Source organism: Manacus candei, unplaced genomic scaffold, assembly GCF_025592945.1.
Source record: "Manacus candei isolate 608988 ecotype Guabito, Panama unplaced genomic scaffold, ASM2559294v1 h1tg000014l, whole genome shotgun sequence".
NCBI lineage: Eukaryota > Metazoa > Chordata > Aves > Passeriformes > Pipridae > Manacus > Manacus candei.
The window spans coordinates 31,970,561-31,998,521 of NW_026138062.1; the positions used below are offsets into that span (position 1 = coordinate 31,970,561).

The following is a 27,961-nucleotide window of genomic DNA, read 5'->3' on the forward strand; positions in this document are numbered from 1 at the left end:
CTCTGTAGGTGAGTTGAGATTTGGAGATCTGATCTGTAGAAGAGCTGGAACTATAATATAACTTACCAATCGCTAAAAAGATCACATGCCAGGAGAAAGGCACTATCAACCAGTGAACACTTTAGGTCTCAATTACATCTGTGTTTCAGATCCTCATTCAGGAAACACGGGAAAAAAACCCTGATACCATGCCACCTTACACTGTGCGTAAAAGGTCCACTAATGTGAAAATCCTGACGGACAATCATCAGGACAAAACTAATAGTGAGGTTCTGTCACTAAACCTATCATTAGTAGACTTTCCTGGTTTAATTATACTTTTTACATGGTGTAGGCAAGTCTGTAGCGCAGTTTCTCATTTGTTAAGTAGAAAAGCACTTCCTTCAAAGAGCTTTTACAAGAACAAGCCTATGCTTGAGATTATGAGGGACTCCGATACTATGATGATGTTGGATATACTCAAGCAGGAAACATGGTCACTTACACACCATGGTAACTAAATGAAGAGCTTAAAGTTTTCAGGACCAGGAATTTAATCTCAAATTTTACCAACATTCTTCCCATCTATATTTTTCCTTTGGCTTATGTGTAGCACTAAAGAATGAAAAAGTAATGCAGGGAAGTGGTAAAAAGCCAAATAAGGCATGTGTTGTTTTCTTGGTGTTCATGTCTAATATACAATACTCATTAGCATACAATTCCTGCCAGTAAGTGTACATTGAGCAGATGGACATTAGCGGAGTTTGTGAATGGGTAGTAAGGTACAACAGCTCCTGCTTTAAGGGCCACACCATTCCAGCTATACTGAAGCCTTTCACCTGTCGCTGGAAGGATTTGTGCACAGGTAATTCTTCCTGAGAATCCACAATGGTTTCTCCCAGCAAATACTACATACACCTACAAAAATACTTATGCCACTTACTAGACTAACTGGGGAACTGAAGCTCTCTTTTCCCAAAAAGTGTTCATACTCAAAAAACTGCACACTTTGTCAAGAAAACGTCTCTAAAACAGTTTAGCCACCTCTAACATACATCTCCATTAACTCAGTAAGACTTTTTTATCAAATACATGAATGCCCTGTACAGTCTTATTTATTAAGCATTTCCACCTTAGAAATCCAGCACTGGACTGGCACAGCCAAGTGCATCCCCTCTACACCCAGAATGGCAATCGAACTGCTGGCATCAGGATTGAACATTTCTGCAAAATACAGAGTGCTTTAACTCTGCACCTTTCCACCAACTCGAAATAATCATAGCTACAAAGTTCCTGCCTCCCACCTCTGAGTTTTGCCATCCTTTGCCCATAGATTGGCTGCCCATACTCTGTCGGGTGCATTGATTTGTCTTCCATGCCAGTGGTCAACCAGGGAACAGGTCTGCCAACGGGGAGGGCAAAGGATGGCCTCCGCACCCTCCCCCTTGGCACGGCCTGGGGGCCAAGGAGCTGCCAGGGCCCCTTCCCACCACCCACCATTTACCTGGAGCAGGTGGTGGGCCGCCAGGTATCCCAGGCGCGGGCCTCCCTGCACTCCGGGCGGCAGTCGCCCCGTGCCGTAGCCGTGCCAGGCCACCACGTAGGGGTTGTCCATGGTCAGCCAGTAGCGCACCTGCCCGCCGAAGTGCCGGAAACAGAGCTCGGCGTAGTCGTGGAAGAGCTGGGGCAGGACGGGGCTGGCCCAGCCTCCGAAGGCGTCCTGCAGGGCCTGCGGCAGGTCCCAGTGGTACAGGGTGACGACGGGCTCGACGCCGACCTCCCGCAGGCGGAGCAGCAGCCGCCGGTAATGCGCCAGCCCGGCGGGGTTGGCGGGCGCCGTCCCGTTGGGCAGCAGCCGGGACCAGGACAGCGAGAAGCGGTAGTGGGAGACCCCCAGGCGCCGCAGCCCCTCGACGTCGCGGAAGACGTTGTTGTAGCTGTCGCTGGCCACGTCGCCGCCCGCGGGCCCCGGCGGGGCGGCCCCCGGCGGCGTGGCCGGGCGGTGGGCGAAAGCGTCCCAGACGGAGGCGCCTTTGCCGCCCTGGCGCCAGCCGCCCTCCGTCTGGTAGGCGGCGCTGCCCGCGCCCCACAGGAAGCCGTCGGGGAAGGTGTCGTGGAGGAAAAGCTGGTCTTGCGGGTAGGGCAGCCGGGCGAAGCGGGACCAGGTCCCCGCGCCCTGCCCCGGCTCCCCCCGTCCCGGCCGCCCCAGCAGCAGCAGCAGGAGCACGGGCAGCAGCGGCGCGGCGAGGGCCATGCTCCCAGCGGGGCTCCGCGACGGCAGCGCCCGCCTCCCACCTCCTCGCCGCCCCATTTTATCTCACCTCGCCCCCCCTATCCCCCACGCCCCGGTGGGCACGGCCATTAATGATTACCTCGGAGCTGCCGCCTGCATCCTTCCCAGCCGGTTCTATCGGGGAGAGCTCCCGCTGGGCCGGAGATAGGGGGTGAGACGGGGAGGGCGGGAAGGAAGGGGGGGAAAGAGGGGCGTGGGATCCTCGGGGAGAGGTAGACCCTCTCTTGCCCTCGGGTTCGCCTCTGTGTGCCTCCACGGCCCTTAGGGTGAAGATTCCCGTCCGCGGGCGGCAGGCGCAGCCCCGCAGCCCTTCGCCTGTCCCGCCGGGCGCCCGCACCTCGCTGTGGCTTCTTTGACCCCTCGGAGGAGGGACCGTCGCCTCTGCCCTGCACCCTTTCCTGAATTGGCTTTTCGGAGGAGCCTGCGGAAAGACTCGACGGCCGGATCAGTCCTCTCTGAGGGGCTGAGCGTAGCCCCCTCCCGTCCCCCGCTGCAGTGCCACCGTCGGGGAGTCTGGGATCCCTGCGCCGGGCCAAGGGGAGGGAGCGATTCATGGGGCTAGAGGGAAAAGACGAGGAAATAAAAACGATTTTCCCTTCACTCAGTATTTCCGTTGTGCTTCCTTGACAAGACACATGGCACTTGCGATCTCTCATGTAACAGTAGTTGCAGAGAAACTCGTTGTCCAAGGACATCATACACTCACTCCTCCCCGCCCCCTCCCCGGGAATTCGTGGGTTGTCGCCTCCCAGTAACAACACTTTTCTTTCTAGGAGTAGGAGCTTGGTGTATTTGGTTGCTTACTGCACAGCAAACAAATTCCAATTAGAAATGCCTCACGGATCTTTACGGGGAGGAAACAGATCGAGCTAAGTTTGCTTACTGAGTTACGCTTCTTAAGTTACAGTTGAGCAGGCGTGATGCATGGACTGTTCTTTAAAGGAAGGTCTCGAACTGCCATTTTCGTCTCCTTAGGACAAAACAGTTCAATCAGGACTACGAAGCAATAAATAACCCCACACATTGCAAAACCTGGTATTCAATTGTGTGAACTCAATATGTTTTGGGACATCTAAGAATAAAACATCTTGACAGGCTGTTAGGGTCAGGGAGATGTTCCCAGGAGATAAAGCTGTTGTTTAACTACAGAATCAAGGCATTTAGATAATTTGATTTTATTTATAGAAAATAAACACTCTTGGGGGAAAATTACAGGTAATTGCTAATAATGAGTCGATGGATTTAAATGCCGGTTGTGATCTGACAAAGTTTCTTCTAGTGCACAGAATGGGCTATCATCCCTCTTAAGTGCAGACAGGGCATTTGCCATGCCTGTTTCTACAACTTCCATCTTTTCTGCACTGATTCAGATCAGTTTTGGGGATTGATTTTTGCTGTTTTTAAAGAAGAGACCAAAGAAGAAGCAGGCAGGATTGGAGTTAGTCTTCCATTGCTGGTAATTAAGTACTTGCTCTGTTAGAGGGATGGAGGTCTGAACAGTCCAGGGGACCATCAACTCCCATTCCCTAAGGGAGGAAGTTTGTGGGGTGGGAACAGGGGGTGGCAGGCCCAGAACCAAGGCTGGTAATTGTCTGCCAAGAGTAAGTTTGGGATACAGTCTGACAAGGTACTGAAATTCAATTACTGTAAATTACTTCAGTTATGACAACAGAGCTACAGCAACAGAAAAAGGTGTTTAGCATCACCCACTAGTTACTTGCAGAAGCTGGAGGTTAGTTGTTAAATGCACAAGGGCATTGCTGCAGTTGTCCCTTAGCAAGGAATGAAGAGCCAGGTTCCTGTTCAGCTACAGACCTGATTTCAGGGGAGGTGTAATGCCTTCACTGGATCTCTTTGCCAAAGTATCTTAAAAATTGGGATGTAGAGGCATGTCTCAGAAATACCACAGCCTAAAATAGGGTATTAGTGATGCTAAGTCCATTGATAACATTTAAGGAAAAAAAACTCATTGAGTCTCTAGGGACAAAAGATTCTGAGATATATCTTGATTCTCTTTTCATATGCTAATTGTTAACTAAAACCTACATCAATCCTATTTGTACTTGGGCAGCCCAAATAAGTAGGCACTTAGCTGAAGCTCCTTCATTAGGAGCTTGTTTTTTCCGGAGTCTGTCAACAATCAAAAGAAAGAAATAGCCTCATGGTGTTACTCTAAGTCAGTCTAGCCAAGATGTTTGTCAGCTTCTGGAAAAGGCTACCTTCTTCAAAAACTGTCCAGGAAGCCTACAGTGACTGTGCTTCTGATGCAAGCAGCCCATTTTTGAGGGACAAAATCTGACCATAAGTTGCTGGCACAATGCTGTCACTTCACCTGCATATCTGTCAGATGAAAACTTTTCTTTGTTTATTTGAGGGTTTTTTTAGTGTAAATGACAGAAAATGTACAATGTGGCTTCCAATTGCTTGTGTTTTTTTCTTACAAAGAAAGCTTGTTTTTGTGTTTTAGGACAACACAATCACTCACTGCTCTGAGTCAATATATTTTTTTCTAACACACAGCCTAACAAATTGTTCAATATTAACTATGCAGAAGGGTCAGCCAAACACTTGCAGACATCCAGGTCTCCCTCACTGCTCCTTGAGTTCAAAGCGTGGCTCCACTGGGTCTGTCTTGCTGAGCAAGCACAATTCAAACTCTGTGCCAGGTAAGCAGATCAAGATTTGACTTTCAGCCTCTTTGTATTGGTGATTACTGAACATTCAACTTTTGATAATACATGAGTGTCAATATAATTTTCCTTCAGGCTGTGCTGAGATTTTCTTTGCTAGGTATGCAGTCAGTGCATGCAATGAAATTTGGCAGTGTTCTGACTGAGCACTTCTGTTTCTATCCCAAAGAGCTTGAATCTTCTGTGTTACTTAATTCTAGGTAAAATAACTCTATTTCTGCTTTAGATTTGTATAACTGTTTTCTCTGAGGTCATATCATGCACTGACTTCAATGCAGCAAACGCATTCCTCATTTTAAAATCTCCACAGAAGAGCTAGCAACCGTACACCAGTAGCATTTATCATGGAACAAGTGGTCTCAGTGCCTATAACCACCATCTTCTGTTTTAATGCCTCTTCTCTGTTCACCAGCATACTTCCAAATGGGTATAAGCATACAGTCCGTTGAAAATAGACTTGTGTAATAGATTTACAGTCTCAGCATTTCATCTCAAGACACAAAAGTTTTCACTAACACTTGGGAAAACTTTGTTAAAAAATCACTGCCTGAATTAGACGAGCATTTTCTCTACTGCTTCCATCACTGCATAACAATACTCCTCTTTATTCCATCCCTTAAATGCAAAGTGCTAAGCTGTCAAATTGTACTTCCACTTGCTGATCAATAGGTGTTTCCAGTGGAAAGCTGTGCAACAGCATTCTAGATTTACCTTCTCAGAATTATTTAGAGACAGCTAGTAACTGGTTGTATTGAAATTAGAAACATGGTGTTGTCAGGTCCAAAGCACACCGCTGGTGTAATGAATGCAGTGCTGAGGAATGCTTGGGAAGATGTTGAATTCTCCTCTCTTCCTCTCTTCTAGTTGTAAGTACCAAATCACACTCATCGCCACTTTTTTTTTTTTTTTTTTTTTTAGCTGGAAAGGGTGGTAGAGAGTTTCAAATGCCTTTCTTTCATAGCCACTCTAGTCTTCTCCTGCTGTTTCAAGTATCATAAATTCTTTTTATCTCATAAAGAACTCTGAATTAGTTCCCTTTTATTCTGTGGCAAGATCTGGTGTGAGGTGGAAATTAGAAACCTAAACTGTAATAATTTTTCTTTTGCCCTTTTGCAACTGTGTCTCCAAGAAGTGGAAAAATCTTGAACATCCCCTTGTAGGAAAAGTGGAATTTGAAATACTTTGGCCCTTCTTACTTTTGAGGATAATGGGGAGTAACTTCAAGGCAAGCCTAGAAATTACTATTTTATTCACATGGGGCAGGAATGACAATCTGTAACCTGGGAGGGGACACATATGGTGTCTGGATGCTTCCATGTACATAGGTGGCTGGGGCTGCAAAGCCTTCCAAGTCTTACACACCCTCCATCAGGGGAACTAGTAAACACATTTCAAACTATGAATCACGGAAAGTGATGGGAAAGGGAAGAAAGGTGAAACACCATCTTGGAAGGCCATTTGAAAATGAAATCTTGTAAATGGTGTCTCATAATTCTGGGAGACTACAAACACTTCCCATTACCCAGATGACAAGACAAGAGTTTGTAGATGATCTCCCTGTCTTCAAAAGTGCTTTCTTTATTGGTGAGAGAAGGATTGGGTAAACACAGAAGGGAAAAGAAATTGCCTCTCTACTAAGAAGGGAGATAGTGAAGAGGCCTTGCTCTTCCTCTCCTGGGATAGAGACATGAGCTTGGCTGGCAAGAGGGGTCCAGAGCTGAGGGATAAGAGAAAGGAGAGAAGAATGCTCCCTGCCAACTCCAGCCATGCAGCTCATGAGCCACAGGCTTTAATTGTGTTTTAGGCAAGAACCAAACCCTGGTTGCAGTGGATGAAGAAATGAACCTGTCTCCCCAAAGTCTTCTGAATCTGTGTGAACAAGCAAAGGTGAGTGTCCAGGGAAGTTGCAGACCAAACAGGGAGTTGACTAATTCATTTTGACTCTTTAGGATGGAAAATCCTGGAATGCAACTGGATCTAGGGCAACTGGATCTCTTAAAGGAGTGAAATAGAGTTGCACACCTGTGAAAATCCCAGTCTGTGGTCTCTGCTGCAGTATAAAAAGGACCCGAAAGATGATTTCACTCTTCTCACTTCTGTTTTAATTTCTATTTGTGATACACTGTTATAATTTTGGAGCCAATTTCATTCAGTCTCCACAGGATGGTTCGAAAACTTGAATCCTGTCTCTCAGTCCAGAGCTGACAGCACTCTGAAGACACAAATAGTGACTTTTCATATACAGCCATCCTATCTCTTCAGTTCAGGCCCAGCTGAAGCATTTCCCATCACTCTTCAAATTCCCAGTATTTTAAAACTTCTGCCAAAATGGCACATCTTCTATGAAAAGAAAGATCCACAGGGATTTAAATGAAGAAATAAAAAGGACTACTATTAAAAAATGGAAATGCAATGCTGAGTTTTATGTACATGAAAGTTGAATATTTTATGCTTTAAATTCATTCAGGGAAGAATATGCTGCAAAATTACTGCTATCATCATATCTTTAGATTACTTTCTGTAGGTAAATTGATAAGAATGACTCCTGCTAAAATCATACATCAGGACGGGTTAGTATTTGCTAAATCTGTATTTCAATAAGCAGTTGAATGACATCTCAGTTCACATACTTATTTCTTGTTGGTTTCGGCTCATGAAAATATTGATCTCATTTACTGCAAGGTAAAGACTGGCTCACAAAGAAATAGAAGTGGTTTTAAAAAACTGCTGCAGTGTGTTAATTCTTTGTAAGATTTTCTGCCTAAATGACTCTCCTGCAGCTAAGAGTTATATCACTTTGAACTGAGCTGAAGCTTTGTAAACTAGTAATTTAAAATACATTGCACTAAGCTGCTGAGACACTAAATGTACAGACAACACGGACTGCAAACACATAAACATTTTTCAGGGCTACAGGCATATGATGTTCTTTAATAAACACAACTATTATATTATACAAAATCAATTTTCACTGAACAGCAAAAACTTAGTCCTGTGTGAAGTGTGTAATACTGAAATGTGATTTATAGTCAACTGAGAAGTCATTTAGTCTTTTAATGATGCTTCATACTAACGTAATGTACTTGGGAGTCATTTCCAGTTACTCTAGCAAGGCTCTACTCCTGTGTTTCCAAGATTGGCTCAAAACCATTAGGAAGTCAAGACATTTATTACCAGAACAGTATGTATTCACAGTTTAGGGTTTATCTCTTCAAATGTGGTTGAGGAGTTGAACCAGATTAGGCTAAGATAGAGTATGCTACAACAGTCGAGACTTGAAAAGTAGATCTTCTAATAAAATAAAAAAATACTTTGACAATTTTTGCAGCAAATTTCACCTCTGAGATATGAAAGCATAGATGCATGGACAGTAACCAAAGCATTTTGCATTAAGCATTTCTTTACAGCGGCTATCCATAAGAATTGGTGCACTACTTCAAAAACTGAAAGTCTAATAATTTCCATGTTAAATAGCACTGCAGTTATGGAATTTAAAGTTTGTAGCTGGGCAGCTAAGTAATGAGAAGCCTTTGGTCGGTTCATCACACGTCTCTGCTGCTCCTTCATCTGCAGGGGGAAGCAGTCTTGTAGTTATACAAGGGCAATTGGATTACAGAGTAGGCTGCTGTGATTGCTGCTCATTGTGTAACTGAGTGAGAACCCAACATCTCTTGCTCCTCATTTCTCTGAGCTTTCCCCCTTTGTACACCTTTCTTAATACAAGTTATAGGCTGTGTCTGATAGGTATTATTCTGTACAAGAGATAACACATTAGTAAGGGTTCTGAATTGTACTGCAATAAGGCCAGCAGTCTACACTTCTAAGCTATGTACTGGAATATAGCAACCCCTTGCTTGTTTCTTCTGGTTCTCTCCTCTTCATGTTTAGTGATCATCTTAGTGCTCTGTACTTTATATCAAATTCTGTGTGCCCAACTTCTAGCTATTTCCTGAGTATTTCAGTATCACATCACTGAAGTGAGGCACATGTTTGGCTACTCAGGAAGAGTTTAGGAGTATAGTTAGCTCATGCAGAAAGAAAATTAGAGACGAAGGCACGACTTGAACTTAATCTTGTCACTTCTGTGAAGAATAAAAAAAGTCCTTCTACAGATACATCAATAGCAAAAGGAGGGGCAAGGAAAACCTCCATTCTTTATTGGACATGGGCAGGAATATAGTTATCAAAGATAAGGAAAGGCTGAGGTATTTAACACCTTCTTTACCTCAGTTTTCAACAGTAAGACAGGTTGTCCTGAGGACAGTTGGCTTCTGGAGCTTGTAGAAAGAGATAAGAATTTGAACAGCCCTCCTGTAATCCAGGAGGAAACAGTTAGCGACCTGCTGAGCCACTTGGATCCTCACAAGTCTATGGAACCAGATGGGATCCATCCTAGGGTGATGAGGGAGCTGGCAGAAGAGCTCGCCAGGCTGCTCTCCATCATCTACTGACAGTCCTGGCTCACTGGGGAGGTCCCAGATGATTGGAAGTTGGCGAATGTCACACCGATCCACAAAAAGGGCCAGAAGGAGGACCCGGGAAACTACAGGGCTTTCAGACTGACCTCAGTGCCTGGCGAGGTTATGGAGCAGATCATCCTAAGTGCAATCACACAGCACCTACAGGATAGACAAGGGATCAGACCCAGTCAGCACGGGTTTAGGAAGGGCAGGTCCTGTCTGACCAACCTGATCTCCTTTTATGATCAGGTGACCCGCCTGGTGGATGAGGGGAAGGCTGTGGATGTGTCTACCTGGACTTCAGCAAAGCCTTTGACACCCTCTCCCACAGCATACTCCAAAAAAGCTGGCAGCCCACAACTTGGGCAGAGGCACTCTGTGCTGGGTTAGGAACTGGCTGGATGGTCGGGCCCAGAGAGTGGTGGTGAACGGTGCTGCATCCAGTCGGCAGCTGGTCACTAGTGGTGTCCCCCAGGGATCAGTGTTGGGCCCAGCTCTATTTAATATCTTTATTGATGATTTAGAGAAGGGGATTGAGTCTGCCATCAGCAAATTTGCAGATGACACCAAGTTGGGGGGGAGTGTCAATCAGCTGGAAGGCAGGAGGGACCTGGACAGGCTGGAGAGTTGGGCTGATTCCAGTGGGATGAGGTTCAACAAGGCCAAGTGCTGGATCCTGCACTTTGGCCACAACCCCCTGCAGCACTACAGGCTGGAGACAGAGTGGCTGGAGAGCAGCCAGACAGAGAGGGACCTGGGAGTTTGGATTGACAGGAAGCTGAACATGAGCCAGCAGTGTGCCCAGGTGGCCAAGAAGGCCAATGGCATCCTGGCCTGTATCAGGAACAGTGTGGCCAACAGGTCCAGGGAAGTGATTCTTCCCCTGTAGTCAGCATTGGTGAGGCCACACCTGGAGTGCTGTGTCCAGTTCTGGGCCCCTCAGTTTGGGAAGGATATTGAGGTGCTGCAGCAGGTCCAGAGAAGAGCAATGAGGCTGGTGAAGGGACTTGAGCACAAGTCCTGTGAGGAGAGGCTGAGGGAACTGGGGTTATTCAACCTGGAGAAAAGGAGGCTCAGGGGAGATCTCATCACTCTCTACAACTACCTGAAAGGAGGTTGTAGCCAGGTGGACGTCAGTCTCTTCTCCCAGGCAACTATCAGTTAGACAAGAAGGCATGGTCTTAAGCTGTGCCAGGGGAGGTTTAGGTTGGATATTCTTTATTCTGTAAAGAAATTCTGTAAAGAAAGGGTAATCAGGCATTGGAATGGGCTGCCCAGGGAAGTGGTGGATTCTCCATCCCTGGAGGTGTTTAAGATGAGACTGGATGTGACACTTAGTGCCATGGTCTAGTAACCGCAACGGTGTTGGATCAAGGGTTGGACTTGATGATCTCGAAGGTCCCTTCCAACCCAGTTGATTCTATGATTCTATGATTAACATACGGCCTTGCTTTACCCACATCTGAAATCAAAGGAGGTTTATTTTTTTGAGCAATAAGATGCTCATCTCTTCCTTAGAGTGATATTAGAGAAAGGATAATATTTAGCAGTGTCAAGATCTTAATACTTCTTCCGGAGCAGGAGCTGGACGGTTTAGGTTATTGCCCTCTTTAAGTGATGGATCTTACAACCTCTTCGTTAGAACAAAACATCAGGGGCAAAACAGGAAGCCATATGTGCTACCACAGCCTTCAGTTCCATGAGATAGTGTTTATAAGACTACTTTGAATGTTCCCAAGGTCGGTGATTAGACTTCCACCAGCCACTCTGATTCACCCCTACAGTGTATATCTGCAAATCAAAGGATGAGCGAACTCATAAAGAAGGACGAGCTATGCAGCAATCATAATGTGGGTAGCTGAAGGCAGGAGTAACAAAAATGCCACAATGATTAAGCGACACATGTTGGCACGTCAATGCTTCAGTTCTCCTCATCCAGCAGGTAACTTCAGAAAGTATTAGTATCTGAGGGATTCTAAGGAAAAAAGTGTTTGGTATGTCTGCTCATTGGGTATGAGGAAACTCCCAAACTGCAGCTAAAGGAGGTATCGATTAAGCTCTGATATATGTGAATTTGAGCTATATGTAAGGAAGTTAAGCAGGCTTATTATCTAAAATTGTTGGACCTCTAGGAAGGCTGTCTACTGTTTGGAACAGCATCTAAAGTAAGCATTTTCCAAGTGTAAATATTTCATTACAGTGTTCTTTCATACGTGTGCAGAACATAACCCATGCAAAAATTCAGCTTGAAAAAAAAGCTTTGCAGCCCCTGTAACTATTTTCAAATGCATTCATTGCTGGAAGAATGTAGACCCTAACCACCATGGTGCATGTATTCTTCATTCAAACCTATTTTTTGTTTTTAAATTGCAAAACAATTTCTTTGTAGCAAAAAATATTTTGTATATACACGGTGGGGCAGCCCACACACACAGAGAAAAGCAGACCTCTGCCATTATGAAACTTGCTTGGTAAGAGACAGCAGTAAATGAGTTTTAAATCTCCTAAATATTTTTAAAAATGTGGCACAGTCAGGCATCATCAAGCAATTCCTCTTTTGGGCTGAAACAGGGAAAGGACTCTTTGCAAGGGAAGTGGAGGAGAAACAGTATTTACCGGACCAATTTCTCTGATACCAAGGGGTAGCTATTGAGTGAGCTATGCTTTTTGCAGCATGCTGTCTGAGCAGGTGTCATTTGGGCAATTTATGGACACAAAGGCTGATATGGCACTTTTCTGCCTGAATTCTGTAGATTAGTCATAGATACAAAGAAAAAGTTAATTTTGTCTTTTTTATTAACTTAGCATTTAAATTCCTCTAGGCCTGGCTTTCAGCTGGCAAACAGATGTTCACTGAAAGGAAGGCGTCTGTGTCCAATTCTCTTTATTTTTTCTATCTTCAGTTCAAATTAGTTTTTAACTTAAAAAGCTGAAAATTTTAAGGAAGACAATCTACTAAACACATCCACTTATTTTTCATGCCTTGTTTTCATTGCTGTCTGAGAGTCTCTTTTCTGTGTGCAAGGGCTTTTCTGGATGTTGCCTCACAGTGGATGTGCTGTAAGGGCAGAGTATCAATGCCTGCAGTGTGTGAGACTTGTCTTAGCATGTTTGCTATTATTATTTCAGCAGGCTGGCAGCAGTTTCCCAAGGATGACAAATGAAAGCAGGAAAATGTGATTTTTCAAAGTATGGCAGGTATCTCCAAAAACAGCTCAGCAAAATTTCACGTCACAGGGAAAGCATGCTTCCCAAAGCTAAGGGCATCCTCCAGACCCATCTCACAGCTGTTGGTGCAGTCAGCACTGTAAGATCTCAAGGTCAGTGGATCCAGTCTCTGGAGACTGCAGCACCACTCCTGTCTCTTAAAAATGCTGACAGGCTTGGCTTGGTGGCAAAGGCTCTGCCCAGTTTACTGTCTTCAAGCCATGCCCCTTACATACTCATGACCTAACTGGTGAGGCATTTCATGTTTACCTGTAACAAGGTGTTGACACTACCCTTTGTAGCCTCCCTGGGACTAACACAACGTGTTTTGATTTCTAAGTTCTGTTTTACAGTGCTCAAAACAGATCAGGTGTCTCATTTCACACATATCGTTGCTCAGCTGCATTCTGCCCTGTTCCTGTTTTTCACCTAACTCACAGACCATACCATATTTAACACAATCACTTCTCCTACTCCTACACTCCAGAGCAGCATCTTGCATATGCTTTCACATTATTGCTTCACTTATGTCAAGAATTTCCATTTTTGTTCTCAAATCATTGTCCAGGTTTACTTTGGTCAGTGTTGTGTTGTACCTGTATATGAGCAGTATTAAATGGGGCTGCAGAGTAAACTCTCTAAAAAGCAAATGTCAACTAAATACCTTCAAGTAGGTGGCCACTCCCCAAAGAAGAGGTAGGAAGGCTCTTAACTGTGAAACATGTAAACTCAAAGGAGTCTCTGTTGTCAGCTTCACCTATGGTGTGATATAATGGAGATGATCCTCAAGGTCCCTTCCAACCCAAACCATTCTATGATTTTATGATACTAAATCTGTGTAAAAAGTGTAAAGCCTTTTAGCAAAGTTTAACATACAGTGGAATAGTAATATTGGTGTAAGTTCTACTATGAGTGTAGGTATAAAACTGTGTTAATTGTAGCCTAGCTTGTGCCTCTTCCAAAATGGGGCTTATCTTCACCAACAGAAACATTTTTTGTTTCTTTAATGGAGGGCATGGATCCATGAGAAGGTCCTTGCATGGTAGCAAGTGCCAGCTGTCTGCAATAACAGTCTGTCCAGGTATGTTTGGTACATGGAAACTGTGAAGTCCCTAAATGAAAGGCTTCCCCTCCTCACCTATCACCTGCTCCAGGATAGCTGCTTGACCCCAGCAGTCAGTACTGGAGCTAGACCAGGGAGGACACATATAAGGGCCTGTGGAGCAAATTCCTGGTCCCAAACTCTGGGGCTAGCACTTGAGAGGTAGAAGGCAAGGAAGAAGTTGTTCCATTGTACATCTACAGCAAACCCTTCCCCCTCAACACCCACCTGTTCTACTTCAGCAGAGCAACCTGCTTCTTTCAATCACAAGCAATGAAAATTATGTGACTAATAATCCTATCAGTTCTGTCCTTTCTCACATGCGCCCTCTTTTCCCAGTAACCGCTCCGCTTGTGTGCTTAAATGGGGCTGGGAAGCAGGAAATGGAGGACAGAGGTGACACACAACCCAGAAGTGGAAGACAAGCTTATTTTTGCAGAGGATTTTAATTTCTGTTCCTGTTTGGAAATGGGAAATGCTTTGGTCACCCACAGGCCCACTGTTTGAGTAAAGTAATCCAGCAGCCGTATAAGGCATGAAACAAGGATGGTCCTGCCAGAGCTACTCTGTCCTAAACTAACCCACAGCTCCAACTGTACTGGTAAATAAAAGAAGGCTGTGGTGTGCTTGCAAGCTCATCCCCTAGTCACCCTTCTGTTTAATTGCTGTTCTGTCTCTGATTTTGCACAACTCTCTGCAATACAAATCTGCTACAAAGGGGAGCAGCCATAACCACTGCAGACCTGAGCTAAATGGTGCTACTTAGCCCTAGGCACAGGAATCAGTCTCTTTTACACTCTTTTCTTCAGCAGCATGGAAATGGCTAAAAGTGCAATTAGCCCTTTCTGTTCAATACAAGAATTGATTTTTTTTTTTAAATCTGCACATGCAGCAATAACCAGCAAAACATGTCCCTAAGTTATCTAGCCTAATTCCCTACCAGCTCCTATTCAAAGGACACATCTGCACATGCACAAAATTATGTGCAGATTTCTGAAAATGTGTATAAACATCTATGTAAGTCTTACAAACTTTTCTTTCCAGCTTTTAACCTTCTGTTGTACTTTGTATTACCAGACAAAACTTCCTAAAGTTGCATCTGGAGAGGTTTAGATTGGATATTAGGAAAAAATTCTTCACTAAAGCACTGGAACAGGCTTGTCCATGGAAGTGGCGGAGTCACCTGGGTCAATGGCTGGACTTGAGGATCTTAAAGGTCTTTTCCAAATGAAAGAATTCTATGATCATACTGCCTCTTAAGGAATAACACTCCCCACACAGACCTACCAAGGTTATTGCTTCAATGGAAAACCCTTTACCCTTCTCTGCTCTCCTCCAAGACACTTTGTGTGATGCTGATTTGCATACGGTGACTGAATTTCCCCATCAGAAACACCAAGGATAAAAATCTTGGGTGCTTGTTGTTACATGGGATAGGACTGGTCCATGTGAAGCCAAGGAGATTCATGGTTCCTGGAATTGCAGTAGAAAGAGGGTGTAAGAAAAGTTATTGTCAGGCCAGCTGGGCAACTGTGCATTGATGATTCCATGAAATATTTGCTAGTGGGCTCAGGAGAGTAATTAAAAGCTATCATTCACATATGTTGACAGAAGGAAAAAAGAATTTATAGCAGTTAATGATATTATACTCATGGTCTAAAGGAATAATGTAGTTACCATGTCTCAGACAAGTTTACAAACATTACTAATCCTCTCACTTCTGGGAATGTTACATGACCATCAACAAGAAAGAGTAGAAATTCAATGTGTACACACATGCATGACATATTTCTAAACACTGGTGATAAAACTGGTGCTAAATGGTGATAACATTAGATTACCATTATACAGCAGAGCACTGGGTTTTTCTATTCCCATGCCTTAGACTGGCAAAGTTTACCTACAGATTTGATCACGGGAAAGAACTTTTTTTAAGTACCCCAAACTTGACAATACTTGATCTGCTAGCATACTGTCTGTAATTAGTACTATTTAATTGCTTCTTTAAAATCCCTAATCTATAACCATCTTGACTTTTACCTTGAATGAAAGTTTTTCTTGGCACTCTCAGGGAAGAAGGGAAAGTGATGATGTCATCAATGTGAATGTGAAGCTTTGGGAAGGGATTAAAAGCACTACAATAATACAAGTTGTTGCGATGGTTATCAGTGTCTTCCAACAGAGATTTGTCTCCAGAGCTCAAGACCCTAATGCCGCTAAAGAAAGGATCTCGTGAAATATCTGAGTTCAGAAGACTATATGAAGAAAAATTTCAGATGGATGAGGCACAATGTTCTTTAAACTACTGATGAAAATTTTTGAAGATTAGCCTTTTTTGCTGGTAAATGTGTATTAAACCCTAAGTTGTTATTAAGGTGATATTATCTTAGTGAGTGTGTCATCCAAACAGTATTTTATATGATATGTTGGGAATTTTCCAACAGAAACTATTTTTGGTTAGAAAATGAAGCTTTATCAAAACCACAGCTTTTTTATGGAAATGTACATACCAGCTTTGATACGGATGGAATTTTTGTATCAAAAAATCAAAGAACTAGAGAAGCCTAAGTCATAACAGCCTTCTGGCTTGGCTCATTTATCTGGTTGTGGGAATTGAAGACTGAGGTTTCTGGGTGTGCATGGCTCTGCCTGAAGACTTGAAGATCTGTTTTTTACCATCAAGGAAAGTACTTCTTTCACCCAGCTGGGCTGGGATGAGTTGTTTTTCATCTAGAAGCAAGAGAGTGAGAAAATGAGGTTTTGCTATGCAGCTCAGTGGTCATAATTCACACATGCAGTACACGTTGCCACAGATGCAGTGTGACAATAACACCAAAATACAAGAAAAGAAACCAAAGTTCATGTTGTTATCTCTCTCTCTGGTCAGAAAACAACAAAGATTCAAACACTGATCTGCCTTGTCCCATTTGAGTGCTGATTACATCTTGTGACTGCAACAAGACATGGAAAAAGCATTTGGCAGCAGGCATCCTCAGAACGTGGTATACCAGAGATATAAAGGACTACAAAAGGAGAAGGAACTCAAGAAGGAAAAAGTATTTCATCTTTGTAAGGGAGTGGCTGACCATGAAAGCACAGACACACACTAGAGAAACACTGTGTGAGGTGTAGGAGGCTGAGGCTTTTGCCTCCACATATCTTATCTCTTGATGGGAGTGCAGGCATTCCAGATTTTCTCCAGGTATCCAGAATTGCTAAGTGAGCATGCCATTGCAATAAAAGAACATATTGTACAAAGATAATAGTTGTGACTTGCTTAACAACTGTGTTATCTTGTATAACCAGGCACAAGAGTAGATAGCATAATCTAAGTATCAATGTGCCTTATGCAATGGATATAACAAGCTGGAAGTCACGTAATTTGAATTATCATCTATCCATTTGCAATGTAATCATCCCCCTTGAAAAATACATATAGCCAGTCAGATATTAAATACAAAATTTGTCATGGAATTTATAACAAAAAATGAAGCCTCATACCTGGTGGAGAAGAGTCACCCACAGTTTCCTTCTGTGCCACAAAAGTAGCTTTTGCAATTGTACTGCCATAAATGAACATCTGCCAATTTAATGCTTTGTTCCCCATTACAAACTGTCATGAGAAATGTAATTTTTGTACTTTGTATTGTGGGAACACCTGACCTTCAAATTAATGTCTTCATACTGATGCTAGCTGAAAGCCCTTCCCTACTGCAATATGTAAAATTCTTTTGTCTGCTTTGTTTCTGTCTCAGGTGGGAGGTCCTTCATTCATTCTGAAGCAAAACAAGAACACTTTTCAAATATTTCCTATCCAGCTTTCATTTCCTTATACATGAATGTTGTTCTCAGACATTTTATGTTGTTTGTACCAGATATAGTCAGAGATAATGCCATTAATCTTTTTTTCTGGTCATATTTTATATTAAAAATCCAATCACAAATGGCTTTAAGTAGATTAGAATTATTACTTTAGAACCAAAATTCTAACATGAGGCCTGATAGGTTGCTTTGAAAACATTGTTTGCTGTCTCCCAGAATACAATATACTGATTTTCTGTAGCCATGTAACATGTTTACAGTATTCATTAATCATTAACTAGTCTCTTATCGATTTATTTTTATTCTTTATACTAAGCCTTTAAGATTCAGTGTAAAGAATAACCTTTTTTTATTCTTTACCATCCCCTTTTATCAAACAGACATCCGTCTTCTGACTATTTTTAACTGGCATTTTTTCTTCATGAATTCTGAATGAATGAAATGCACACCTTCACCAAGTTAAAACACAGATTATGGATTTCTAATTCTCACTACTTAGAAGAGGGAGTTAAATGATACACAATTCTTGTCCTGAGCCTTGGCCCAGGAATGTACTTCACCCCAGGGTCTTCATCACTCATGTAAACTCAACAACTAATTACGGTCAAAGAGGCAGGAGATCATGTCAGGTGAAGTCAGCTACTGGGGCTGGAGCATTGGGGGCTGGTGCTGTTTTTTGAAACCGCTTGTGCTTTGCCTTGTCTTACATTTGTAAGGTGTAGATGACCTCTTAGATGACATTGAGTTCAAATTGGGATTTCATGCTGTGTCATTTGCTAGATGGGATGAACTGGAACACTGGAACCAAATCTCAAGCTCATCTCACCTGCTACTCCTGTACAGGTGTCCCACAATATCCTGCCCAGTGCATTGGTATAGGATGTGTCCAGCAGCAGCTTCCTCTGGGACACTTCTTGTTCTCTACTGAACAATGACTAAAACTGTAGTCTAAGCTACTGTTATAATTACTGGAATGTGACTATCAATTTCATTTCTATCTGGGGATTAATCACTGCTGATTAAAATCCCTGTTTTAAAAGGAAAATAAGATTTCTCTGCTTAGAGGGCATCTGTATGCTATATTTGCTTCTCTGTACTTTATATTCTGAAAGAGTTCCAAAGCAATATTTCACCAAAAGGAAGGAGCTGGAATTATATATGATCTCATTTGCATTCACAGTGTGCCCTGCCTTGTAAGAATATATTTGACTTGCTTCTTTCCTTTGCTAATTCATTTTACTACCATGATATTAGAAATGATGGCTCAAAAAAAGATTGGGTTTTTGTATTGCAATCTTTGGTGTGGACAACCTGAGAAACATATTCCTGAAATTTCTCTTTTCATCCTTCAAAATTGTTTGGTTTTTTTATGTCAGCGTGTCTAGAAGAATCATGTAACTACCACTGAATGGCACAGTAGGGGAAACTATATTCTCCAGATGCAATAAAAGTTACTGTATTTTATTTCCTATTTTCTGTGGAGGAAATGACTTTTAAAAGCCTCCTATGACTTTGTAAGAAATAAAAAAAAAAAAGGAAGATAAATTAGTTCCTACGAATTGTACATTTCTATGGCATTCATTTTAATGAAAATGTGCCAGTTTCAGAAGAAGTGGAAGAGGGATTTTCTAAATGCAGTGTTCTCCTTTAATTAGATTTAATCAGATATTTTATAGCACGCTGAATGTGTACATATGGGTGTTCAATGAAATTCTTATTACTGTCCTCTCTCTTAAAAGTACATATAAACACAGAAAGACAGACTATATTCACCAAATCTATTGTAATATTTTTAAATTAGAGGCAGATTTTAGTTCAGTCCTGATAAAAACCTCAGTTCTCCTGGAAGAATTCTTAAATTTTTAGTCTGATTAACTCTGCAACCCATACTATTGATAGCAACAGTAAAAACTTCCTATGTACTGAAACTAGCCCTAAAGAGATAACTTAAATGTTAAATAGCCCCAAATACATTGAAACACATTTGAATTATTTGATGAAATATTTCTAGAAATGCGCCTTGCAATCCATGGCTATTGCTATTTTTTCAAAATTCTACTAAAATGTATTTTAGAAGATACTTTATCTGAACTAATACTTTATCCATTGACTAGCCTCTTGCCTCTGATAATTATTTGGATTGTATGAAAAGAAAGAGATTGTTTGACTTGGATCCATAACTCCTCAAAGTCTAGACTCTGTGTAATACGCATCACTTTTATGAGAATCTATGAAGCTTTTCTCTTACATTTCATGAGGTGTAGAGATAAAGGCCTCCTGTAATACAAAATAGGTATTATATTCCTTGAAAAGGGCTGTTTGAAAACCTTGTAAAAGAAAGCCCTTCCCCCACCCCCATGCATTAATTTATTATACTTCTAAGGGTTAAATTTTCAAGGTATTGCTCTCCATCTGTATTTGAAGAATTAATCAACAGCTTTAGATGGATTCCATTTTCTTTCAATCATCAAGGAGAAAGTGTTTAAGGCCAGCTGTCAAATTCATTTTTCTTTTGCTCAGGCTGGGTAAAGACAACTTGTGTTTTTCTTGCTGGCCTTGCACAAAAGTGAATCTGCATATGAACACACTGTGGTTTGGGAAGAGTTAGACTGTTTTCTGCATGCTATGAAATGCAAGTGGCATTTGGAGAGTTGCTAAATTTTTAGCTTGACAATCTGTTGTTGAATGAGTTCTAAAGCTATTTAAGGTCAAGCCCTAGAAGAAAATATCTTGATATTAGCATGTGTCCTTTTTTACATCAATACTGATGCAGTATAAAAGACAATACGTGTCATGCAATTTATTTTCAAGTTGGCATATCTTTATGATTTTTCCTTTTTTATAAGAAAATAGGGCCAAATGCAATAATTTTCATGTTTCCCACATCTCCTTGTCACCTTCTGGCCAGTACAGAGGTGCTGACAACAACCTAGGTCTCTGGCTACTGTTTCCCAGCCACATGTCTCAGTTTCCAGCATCATGTCATTAAACTCCTGCCAAATCAGAGAAAGACTGAGGTACATTGGGAAGGCTCTGGAAGGTGTGTGTGCTCCCTGGAGTCCAACCCCTTGCCAAAAGGTAGGATCACCTTCTCTATAAGCTAGAGTCCTAACATCAGTTTGTCCATCCTATTTTTAAAAACATCTAATAACAGAGATTCATAACCTCATGGCCAGTGTTACCTGCCAGTGTTCACTACCCTTATCATTAGGACATGCATGAAGAACTGAACTCCTTTCATCCTGCTTAATTCCATTAATTTTGTATTATACTTTCAGTTTTCTTCTCTACTGATTTAAAAAAAAAAAACAAACAATAAAGTCCTTGAATCTTTTTACAATTATGAAGTCAGGAACTGCTTTATGCCAGCTAAGTCCTCTGAAGTGCCAAGTGGAGCAGGGGGACTGTTTTAACTGGCCTGTATTTAACACTCCTATTTATACATCTCCATATAATGTTTGCCTTTTTTGCACAATGCTGATTCATGTTCTTCTTCTCATCCCCTGTGATTTTCAGATCGCTTTGCAGAACTGCTGCCAAATCATTCATCTCCCTTCCTTCATTTGTTCTCAGTCAAATGTTCCTGCCTCTGTTGAGCTGAATTGGCATAGAAGGGAAAGGTCAGATGGTTTTCACACATTTATCAGGACCACTCTTAAGCCTGAGCCAGTTCACTGGTAGCCTTGCAGTCCCTCCAAGCTTGATATCATCCGCAAAATGAAAAATGTGGTCTCCGCTCAATTACTCCATTGATTAGAGTGTCAGGTGCTGAGCAGACCTTCTGCAGAGCAGCAGTCAATACCTCCTCCTCCTCTGGAAGGGAAAAACTGATACTGACTTTGTGTATAAAATTTTCCAAACACTTTTGCAGTCACTTCATAGACGTTTCATCTAGACCATTTTCCCTTCTTTCCTTGCAGGAATGTAAGGCTGAGTCAAATATTCTATGTACACAAGACATATAATAGTCTTCTCCTCTAGCTATTAGGGTTGTTGCCCTACCTCCAAGTATGACTTGGTTTATCCTTTTCTTTCCATTTTGAACAGACAGCAGATCTCTGGGCTGAGAAAAGGAAATGGAGGTAAACAGAGGAAATCTTTGCTTCAATCAGTATATTGCCCCCGATGTCTAAGTAAAGAGTAATTTGTTTAAGAATCCTGTGCAAAGACTAAGCTGATAATCTGCCACCCTTATTCACAGATGAGTGGTCGTTCCAGCAGTCATTCCAGCTTGCTTACTACAGAGAAATTTGGGGAAACAGTGTGCATAAACTGCTGGGGATATGACACTTACCAGCAGGCTGAGTTGATGGGGTATACATCACAGAAAAAAATAACAACCTGAATAATTGTGATCGGCTAATAGGTGATAACCTGCTGCAGGTTATAATAACAGCACCGTGAGACCTGAGAACACCTAAAGGAGCAAAAAGTCCAGTGGGCTGGTCTCCAACACAGTGTCCAGAAAAATTCCTGTCTTGTGGGAGCTCTCTGCCAGAACTGCTCCTGGAATATTCAGCTACGGACTGGTATGTGAAGTCAAAGAAGGAAGCTGACTGCATAAAGTTTGAGAAAATTAAAATGGATGAGAAGACAGGAGAATTGAGTGAAAACTGAAGTATTTCAAATTTCATAGCTGAAAAAAAGGAGTGGTTATAAGGTGATTGAATCACAGTCTAAATATCTGCACAGACAAGAGCAAACCAGCAGAGATCTTGTAAATGAAAGGTTTATTGGTGCTGGAAGCTGTATCTAGACAAGTTCATCTAATAAATAATGGAATACATGTCCACTGAAAACCTGTTTGTGCTGGGTTCTCGATCAATGACAATTGTGAAATCCAGACTAATTTGTTTTTCTGGAAGTTGGGCTGTAGCTTAGAAGTGCTATTATTCATGTCCTGACTTTAATTCTGTTCATGCACAAGTAGATCAAATGTCATCCCTGTGTTTTAGTGCATATAGTAATTGCTGTATTGCTTTCCTCTAACATTTGAAAGAACAGGTTGAATAGTAAAGCATTTTTATGAACAGAATCCTGGCATACCTGGTGAGCCATTGGCCATCTTGAATTCCATGATTTCATGACTGGTAGGACAGATTCAGTCTCCTAGGGTGACTAGGGAGAAAGGAGGTGTGGGACTAAACAGCTGCACAGCTACCATCACATCACAAGACCTGGAGGGTAGGGTGGCTGGTGACAAGGGAGACTGGAAGCCTCTGGCATCCCAGTGCCCCTGGAAGCCTGTGGCTGCAGACCTGGGAAAGCAGTACTGAGCTGGGAAAGCAGTACTAAGCTGGATGTACTGAATATTTTGCACAGGAGGAAAGGCTCAGGGGAGAACATGGGACACTTGGAGACAGTTGTTTTCAAAGGAAGATAGAAAGAAGGAAGAATCTCAGAGCAACCTCTGAGGGTAGTAGCATATAGCAACACTCGTTATGGACCTGTTAGAACAGATCCAGAGAAGGATCATGGAAAAATGGTCAGAGAGCAGGAACACCTGTCCTATGAAGAAAAACTAAGAAAACTGGGGTTGTTCAACCTATAGTAGGAATGTAATTGTCAGGACCTTACTGCAGCCTTTCAATTTATGAAGGAGTCTTATAAGACAGACAGAGAAAAAACATTTTACAGGGGCCTTTAGTGACAGGACAAGTGGCAATGATTTTAAATTGGAAGAGGGTAGGTTTAGGTTGGATATGGGGAAGAAATTTTTTACAAGGAGGATGTTCAAACACCAGAGCAGGTTGCCCAGAGAAGTAGTGGATGCCCAATCCCTGGAAGTGCTCAAGGCCAGGTTTGACATGGCTTTGTGATTCTATGTAAATCACAGTGGGGTTCTGGGGAGTGGATGTCTGATAATAGTACAACATTCACAGGAAGCTCAATTTTGCCTGTTCCTGATGTTGCAACATTTTGAAGACACCACTTCAAACTTTTACTGTTCATCGCCACGCAAAATGAATAATAGGAACCATGTAATTAAAAAGAGGACCACTGTCAAACATAAATAGAGCTGTCTGGCTATCTTTAGAACACTTTATTAACAGTAACATTGGAAAGTGGTATGGTTAAAGGAAGATAAGCCCAGAGGGAGGTATCTGAGAAGCTTTTTAACCAGAAGTACTGAGCAGTTTCTAAACAATTTTTATCGAATTTTCAGGCAAAAGGATGAGACTCACATTGAGATATCTTACTTTGTTGAACCTGTTTCTCTTTGATAAAACAGATTTCCATTTGCTAAAGCAGTAACTACTATCTAGGTGCTCCATCTTCCACATACAACCTACTTATTACCTCTCCCAGTAAATAAGACACATACCTAAATGTAAGGATATGTGAGTTCCAAATCTTACTTCAGCAGCTGTGAATGCCTGTTATATCCTATGCAACACCTCTGACAAAATGAGAGCAGCCTACCTGGGGTACACAATAGCATTGTGTTGGAGCTGTTCTTATAGGAGGGGAAGAATAAGGGAGATGCTTTTAATTGCTGGAGGGATTCAAAGGTGGATTGGTTGTTTTTTTATAATTAGGCTCAGCCACTGGAACATTACAAAGGCACACATCCCCCCCCACTGTTGTTGTGAACTGATGGCCTCATTCCTTAGATTTTTTTACTCATGGCCCATTCTGTTAAATGACAAAAGAATAAAAGGTGGTGGATATTTTTTTTCTGAAGGATATAAGACAATGATTCTTTTGCACCTTTTTAGCCCTGAACTATCAAACAGGTTGATTTATGCAGTTCTGCCATTGCACTTCTCAAGGCTACACACAGCTGAGAGTTGCTAGAGAAGTCTGTGCTGAAGCACAGTTTCTCACCCTCAATGCTACGAAGCAGGCCCCAAGAATAAGCTTTAACAGTTGGAGACCTTCTTTAAATTCTTTGTATTATATGACTAGGACCCAAGCACTCATTTACTCACACTGAATCATGCAAAAATGTTAATTGCCTACAGAAAATTGTCTTTTGCCACTTTCTGACTACCTCACCTTTTCCTCACTACTCTTATTCCCCTCCCCTGACCCCTTCTTTCCCCTTGCTAATTTTTGCAACTCTTTGGGATATGGTGCATTTTAAACTGTGAACAAGTGTGTGAGCTGCATGGAGCACAAGGCTCAGGAAAGGGTCTATTTCCCATATTCTCCCAGGAAGCAAATATGCCCATGAGGCATTCTTCCCTTCCACCTACCAAACCTGCCACCAACTTTGGTGACAGACAAAACTTCCATTTCCTCTCTTGCTTACCTGCCTCGATAAGAGGCAAGTGTGCGAAAATGAAAGCTGTGTTGTGGCAGCCAGAAGCTAAAATGCGGACAGGTCTTTCGTCAGGCACTTCCACAGAAGGGAGCTGCGCTGAATGGCTAAGGCAAGTTAGAACGCCTCAATGCGGGTACTTAGCAACTTGGCAAGTAGTAAGGGACAGGAAGGAGATCAGCCTGTGTTGTATAATCATCTCTCTGTAATATTATAGAAATCTATTTTATCTGGCAATCGCCAAAACATTTTTCTTATCCTTTCAAAATATTGAGTGAGTTCGCAAATGACTTTCAATAACCAATCTGTATTAATTTTCTTTTTCTAAAATAAACTTGTTTAGGAAAAATAATGAATAACACATTCATTACAATAGAAGGTTTTAGAAGACATAGTCTGCCTGATACATTTCTTTACATCCAAAGAGTGTGGGAAGATAAATTCCATTTTCAAGTTTCTGTATGGCATTACAGTCCCATTAATTTCAATAGCTAAGCCACAGTAAGAAACACTTCCTGTAAACTATTCTAGTTGTTTTGATGTAAAATAGGAAAACTTACTGGAGATGAAAATGTCATCTGTGCATTTTTTAGGAGTTTTTCATTATATTCTGCAATTTTGATTTTTTTCCCCAGTTCATCAAAGCATAAAACCCTTGTGTCTGTGACAAATAATAGCAAACAGTGTTTGCAGAAAACTTTGATTCCAATCTAACTAATGTCATCTAACTTTGGCCACCTGTTTTAGAGCTGCGGGAACCATAAATTACCCTCTGTGTTGCATACAAGATACTAAATATATTCATTATCAGCACAAATCAAGCAATTAAGAGAAATATTTTGAGAAACAGCAAAAAGCACTAAAAAAGTCTCATATTTGCAACTTAATATCCTAACCCAGAGAGAATATGGATTCTCCTCAAATGCAAAATGAGCATGAGGTATACTACTCTAAGACATATATACTACTAGGAACACTGTGAAGCCCACAGCTTCCAGTGACCTTGAGGAGATGTAACATCATGCATCACATCTGTATATCTACAGGAATTAGGGAAAGACATAAGTGAGCTCCGATGTCTCTAATTAATAATAGTGGATGGGTATAAGCTTCTACATCTTTGGTTGCAACTGTTTGACTTGCAGACCTACTTGAGAAAAGAGTTGTTCCCAGTTCTACTCCACTAGAGAGAATTATTAGAAAGAATAAGTTCATAGAGTTTTTCTCAACTTGCAACAAATTTAATGAAAACTATAGTTGCCATTAAAAAGTTGGCTCTCTATTCCACAAAGCAGTGGAGAAAAATAATGGCAAATCTGTTTTGGCAACTTAAAATAAAATAGTTGGCTTAAGAAATGGTGGAAGGGTTTTCATTACTTTTTTTCACACACTATTCCTGCTTTCTGTTTCCTTCTCAAAAGTCCAGAAATCAGATTTCTGGCATTAACACAAAACTAACCTGATGGTCCTAAACATATTTAGAGTGCAGTCTTATCTATGCATTGTGCAGTATTTTCTTGGCTACATTCAGCATAAAATATCTGTGAGGTATGGAAGCAGAACTAATACCATTGGTATCATATCTGGGAGATACAACAATTTCAAATCCAAGAGCATTGCTTATCATCTGATATTTCTGTGGTCTTGCCACCCTGATCTTTTGAAGGGAATGCAGATAGAGTAGATCCTCCCAACTTCACACAAAAAACATCTGTGGGACACTGCACAGCCTCATGACAAGAGAACCTCATCATACCTGAGGTCAAGGACACATTTCTCTTCACCCTGATTTTATTTTGGTGGAAATTCATAAGAGCAACAAGCCTCACTTAAAAAAAAAAAAAAATCCAAAAACCTAAACACAACAGAACAAAGAGTTTACAGACATGTTTAAGTCACAAACAGGAAAAAAAATCCAACTGTAACTGAGGGCCGATTGAGATGAATTTTTTTGGCTGGTTTGCTCTATTTTCTACATCTTAAGAAGTTTATTCCATAGAAGTTCATTCAGCCTGACTGGAACTGAGTTTGTGAGAGGAGTCAAGGAATATGATCAGTATCACTGGGTAAACAGAAAAATGAGTTCTGACTAAACACCTCAAACACCTCCTGTGCAACAAAATACACTTCGTCTTTTCATATGTCCTTTAGATTACAATAGAAGTGTATAATTATCTATAATGCAGAGTATAGAGTAATATCACAATATTTATGTTGGAAGGGGCATCTACACCCACTACTCAGGGCTTCAAATTGGGAGAAATTTGCACAGGGTCTTGTCCAGTTGAGTTTTGAATACTTCTAGGGAGGCACATTCCACTCGCTCTCTGAGCAATCTGTCTTCCCTTTCAAACAGCAAAAAAAAAAAAAAAGCATATATGAAAGGAACTAAATTTTTCTCACATTTGCACAGTGATGCTATTTTACTGCAAATAATCAAGAAATAGTAGAAATGCTATTGTAAAATGCATTCAATTTCATTAATTATTTATATACTATTGCATTGTCTCATATTTACCGTGGAGAAACTCAAGATTTAATTGGAAGCAATGATAAATTCTGCCCTGTGTGCCTATGAGCTCTCTCTGTTGTGTTGTTATATCCACTGTCTGCTCCCAGAGTTCATCTCCACAGCACTGAAAGTCTCTTTTTTCATGCTAGCTAATAAGAAAGACAGACTATATTTTAAGACACTAACTTTCAAAGTGAACTCTTCTGGGAAGGTCACACACCATTTTGCTGAATTGGAACTTGTTAAAATCCAAAAAGTAAATACAATGCCTCTGTAATCAGAATTATCACACTACCAAAATCTGCTCATTCCTGGAAACTTCCATGAATAGCTTGACTCATCTCTGAAAACACCTGTGTCCCAAACATATCTCTGGAGCACAAGGCCTCATTTTTGGAGCTACCTAGTGTTTCATTGGGGAATACTGAGCACCTCCAGCTGATGGTGAGCCAATGGAAAAGGAGTGTACTCATTGTATGACCATAAGTCTCCCAAACAGTATTTTGCTTGTAACAGTCCAAAATTATTAGTTTCTAAAAGAAATATCCTTGTGTGTTTGCTGCAAGCAAAGTCTCTTAATGGTGTATCACAATCCTAATTTCCCATTTAAATTAATGGAATAGTAGCAATAT

At 41.6% G+C, this 27,961-nt stretch overlaps 1 protein-coding gene and 1 long non-coding RNA gene across 3 annotated transcripts in view; one reads left to right on the forward strand and one right to left on the reverse strand.

Annotated features, from left to right (window-relative positions):
• Nucleotides 1-2,421, reverse strand: part of KL (klotho) — a 55,540-nt gene extending 53,119 nt beyond the window's left edge. For both annotated transcript variants that reach the window (XM_051778872.1, XM_051778871.1), the window contains exon 1: nucleotides 1,484-2,421. In XM_051778872.1, the coding sequence (XP_051634832.1) occupies nucleotides 1,484-2,290 (807 nt within the window). In that variant the 5' untranslated portion in view covers nucleotides 2,291-2,421. The remainder of the gene's footprint in view (nucleotides 1-1,483) is intronic.
• A 2,449-nt stretch (nucleotides 2,422-4,870) lies between these two features.
• On the forward strand, nucleotides 4,871-21,907 carry LOC127467209 (uncharacterized). The gene is made up of 6 exons (XR_007903009.1): nucleotides 4,871-4,938; nucleotides 5,741-5,828; nucleotides 6,767-6,849; nucleotides 20,467-20,631; nucleotides 21,601-21,635; nucleotides 21,755-21,907. It is a non-coding gene; the product is annotated as an uncharacterized LOC127467209 (long non-coding RNA).
• The last annotated feature ends 6,054 nt before the right edge of the window (nucleotides 21,908-27,961 follow it).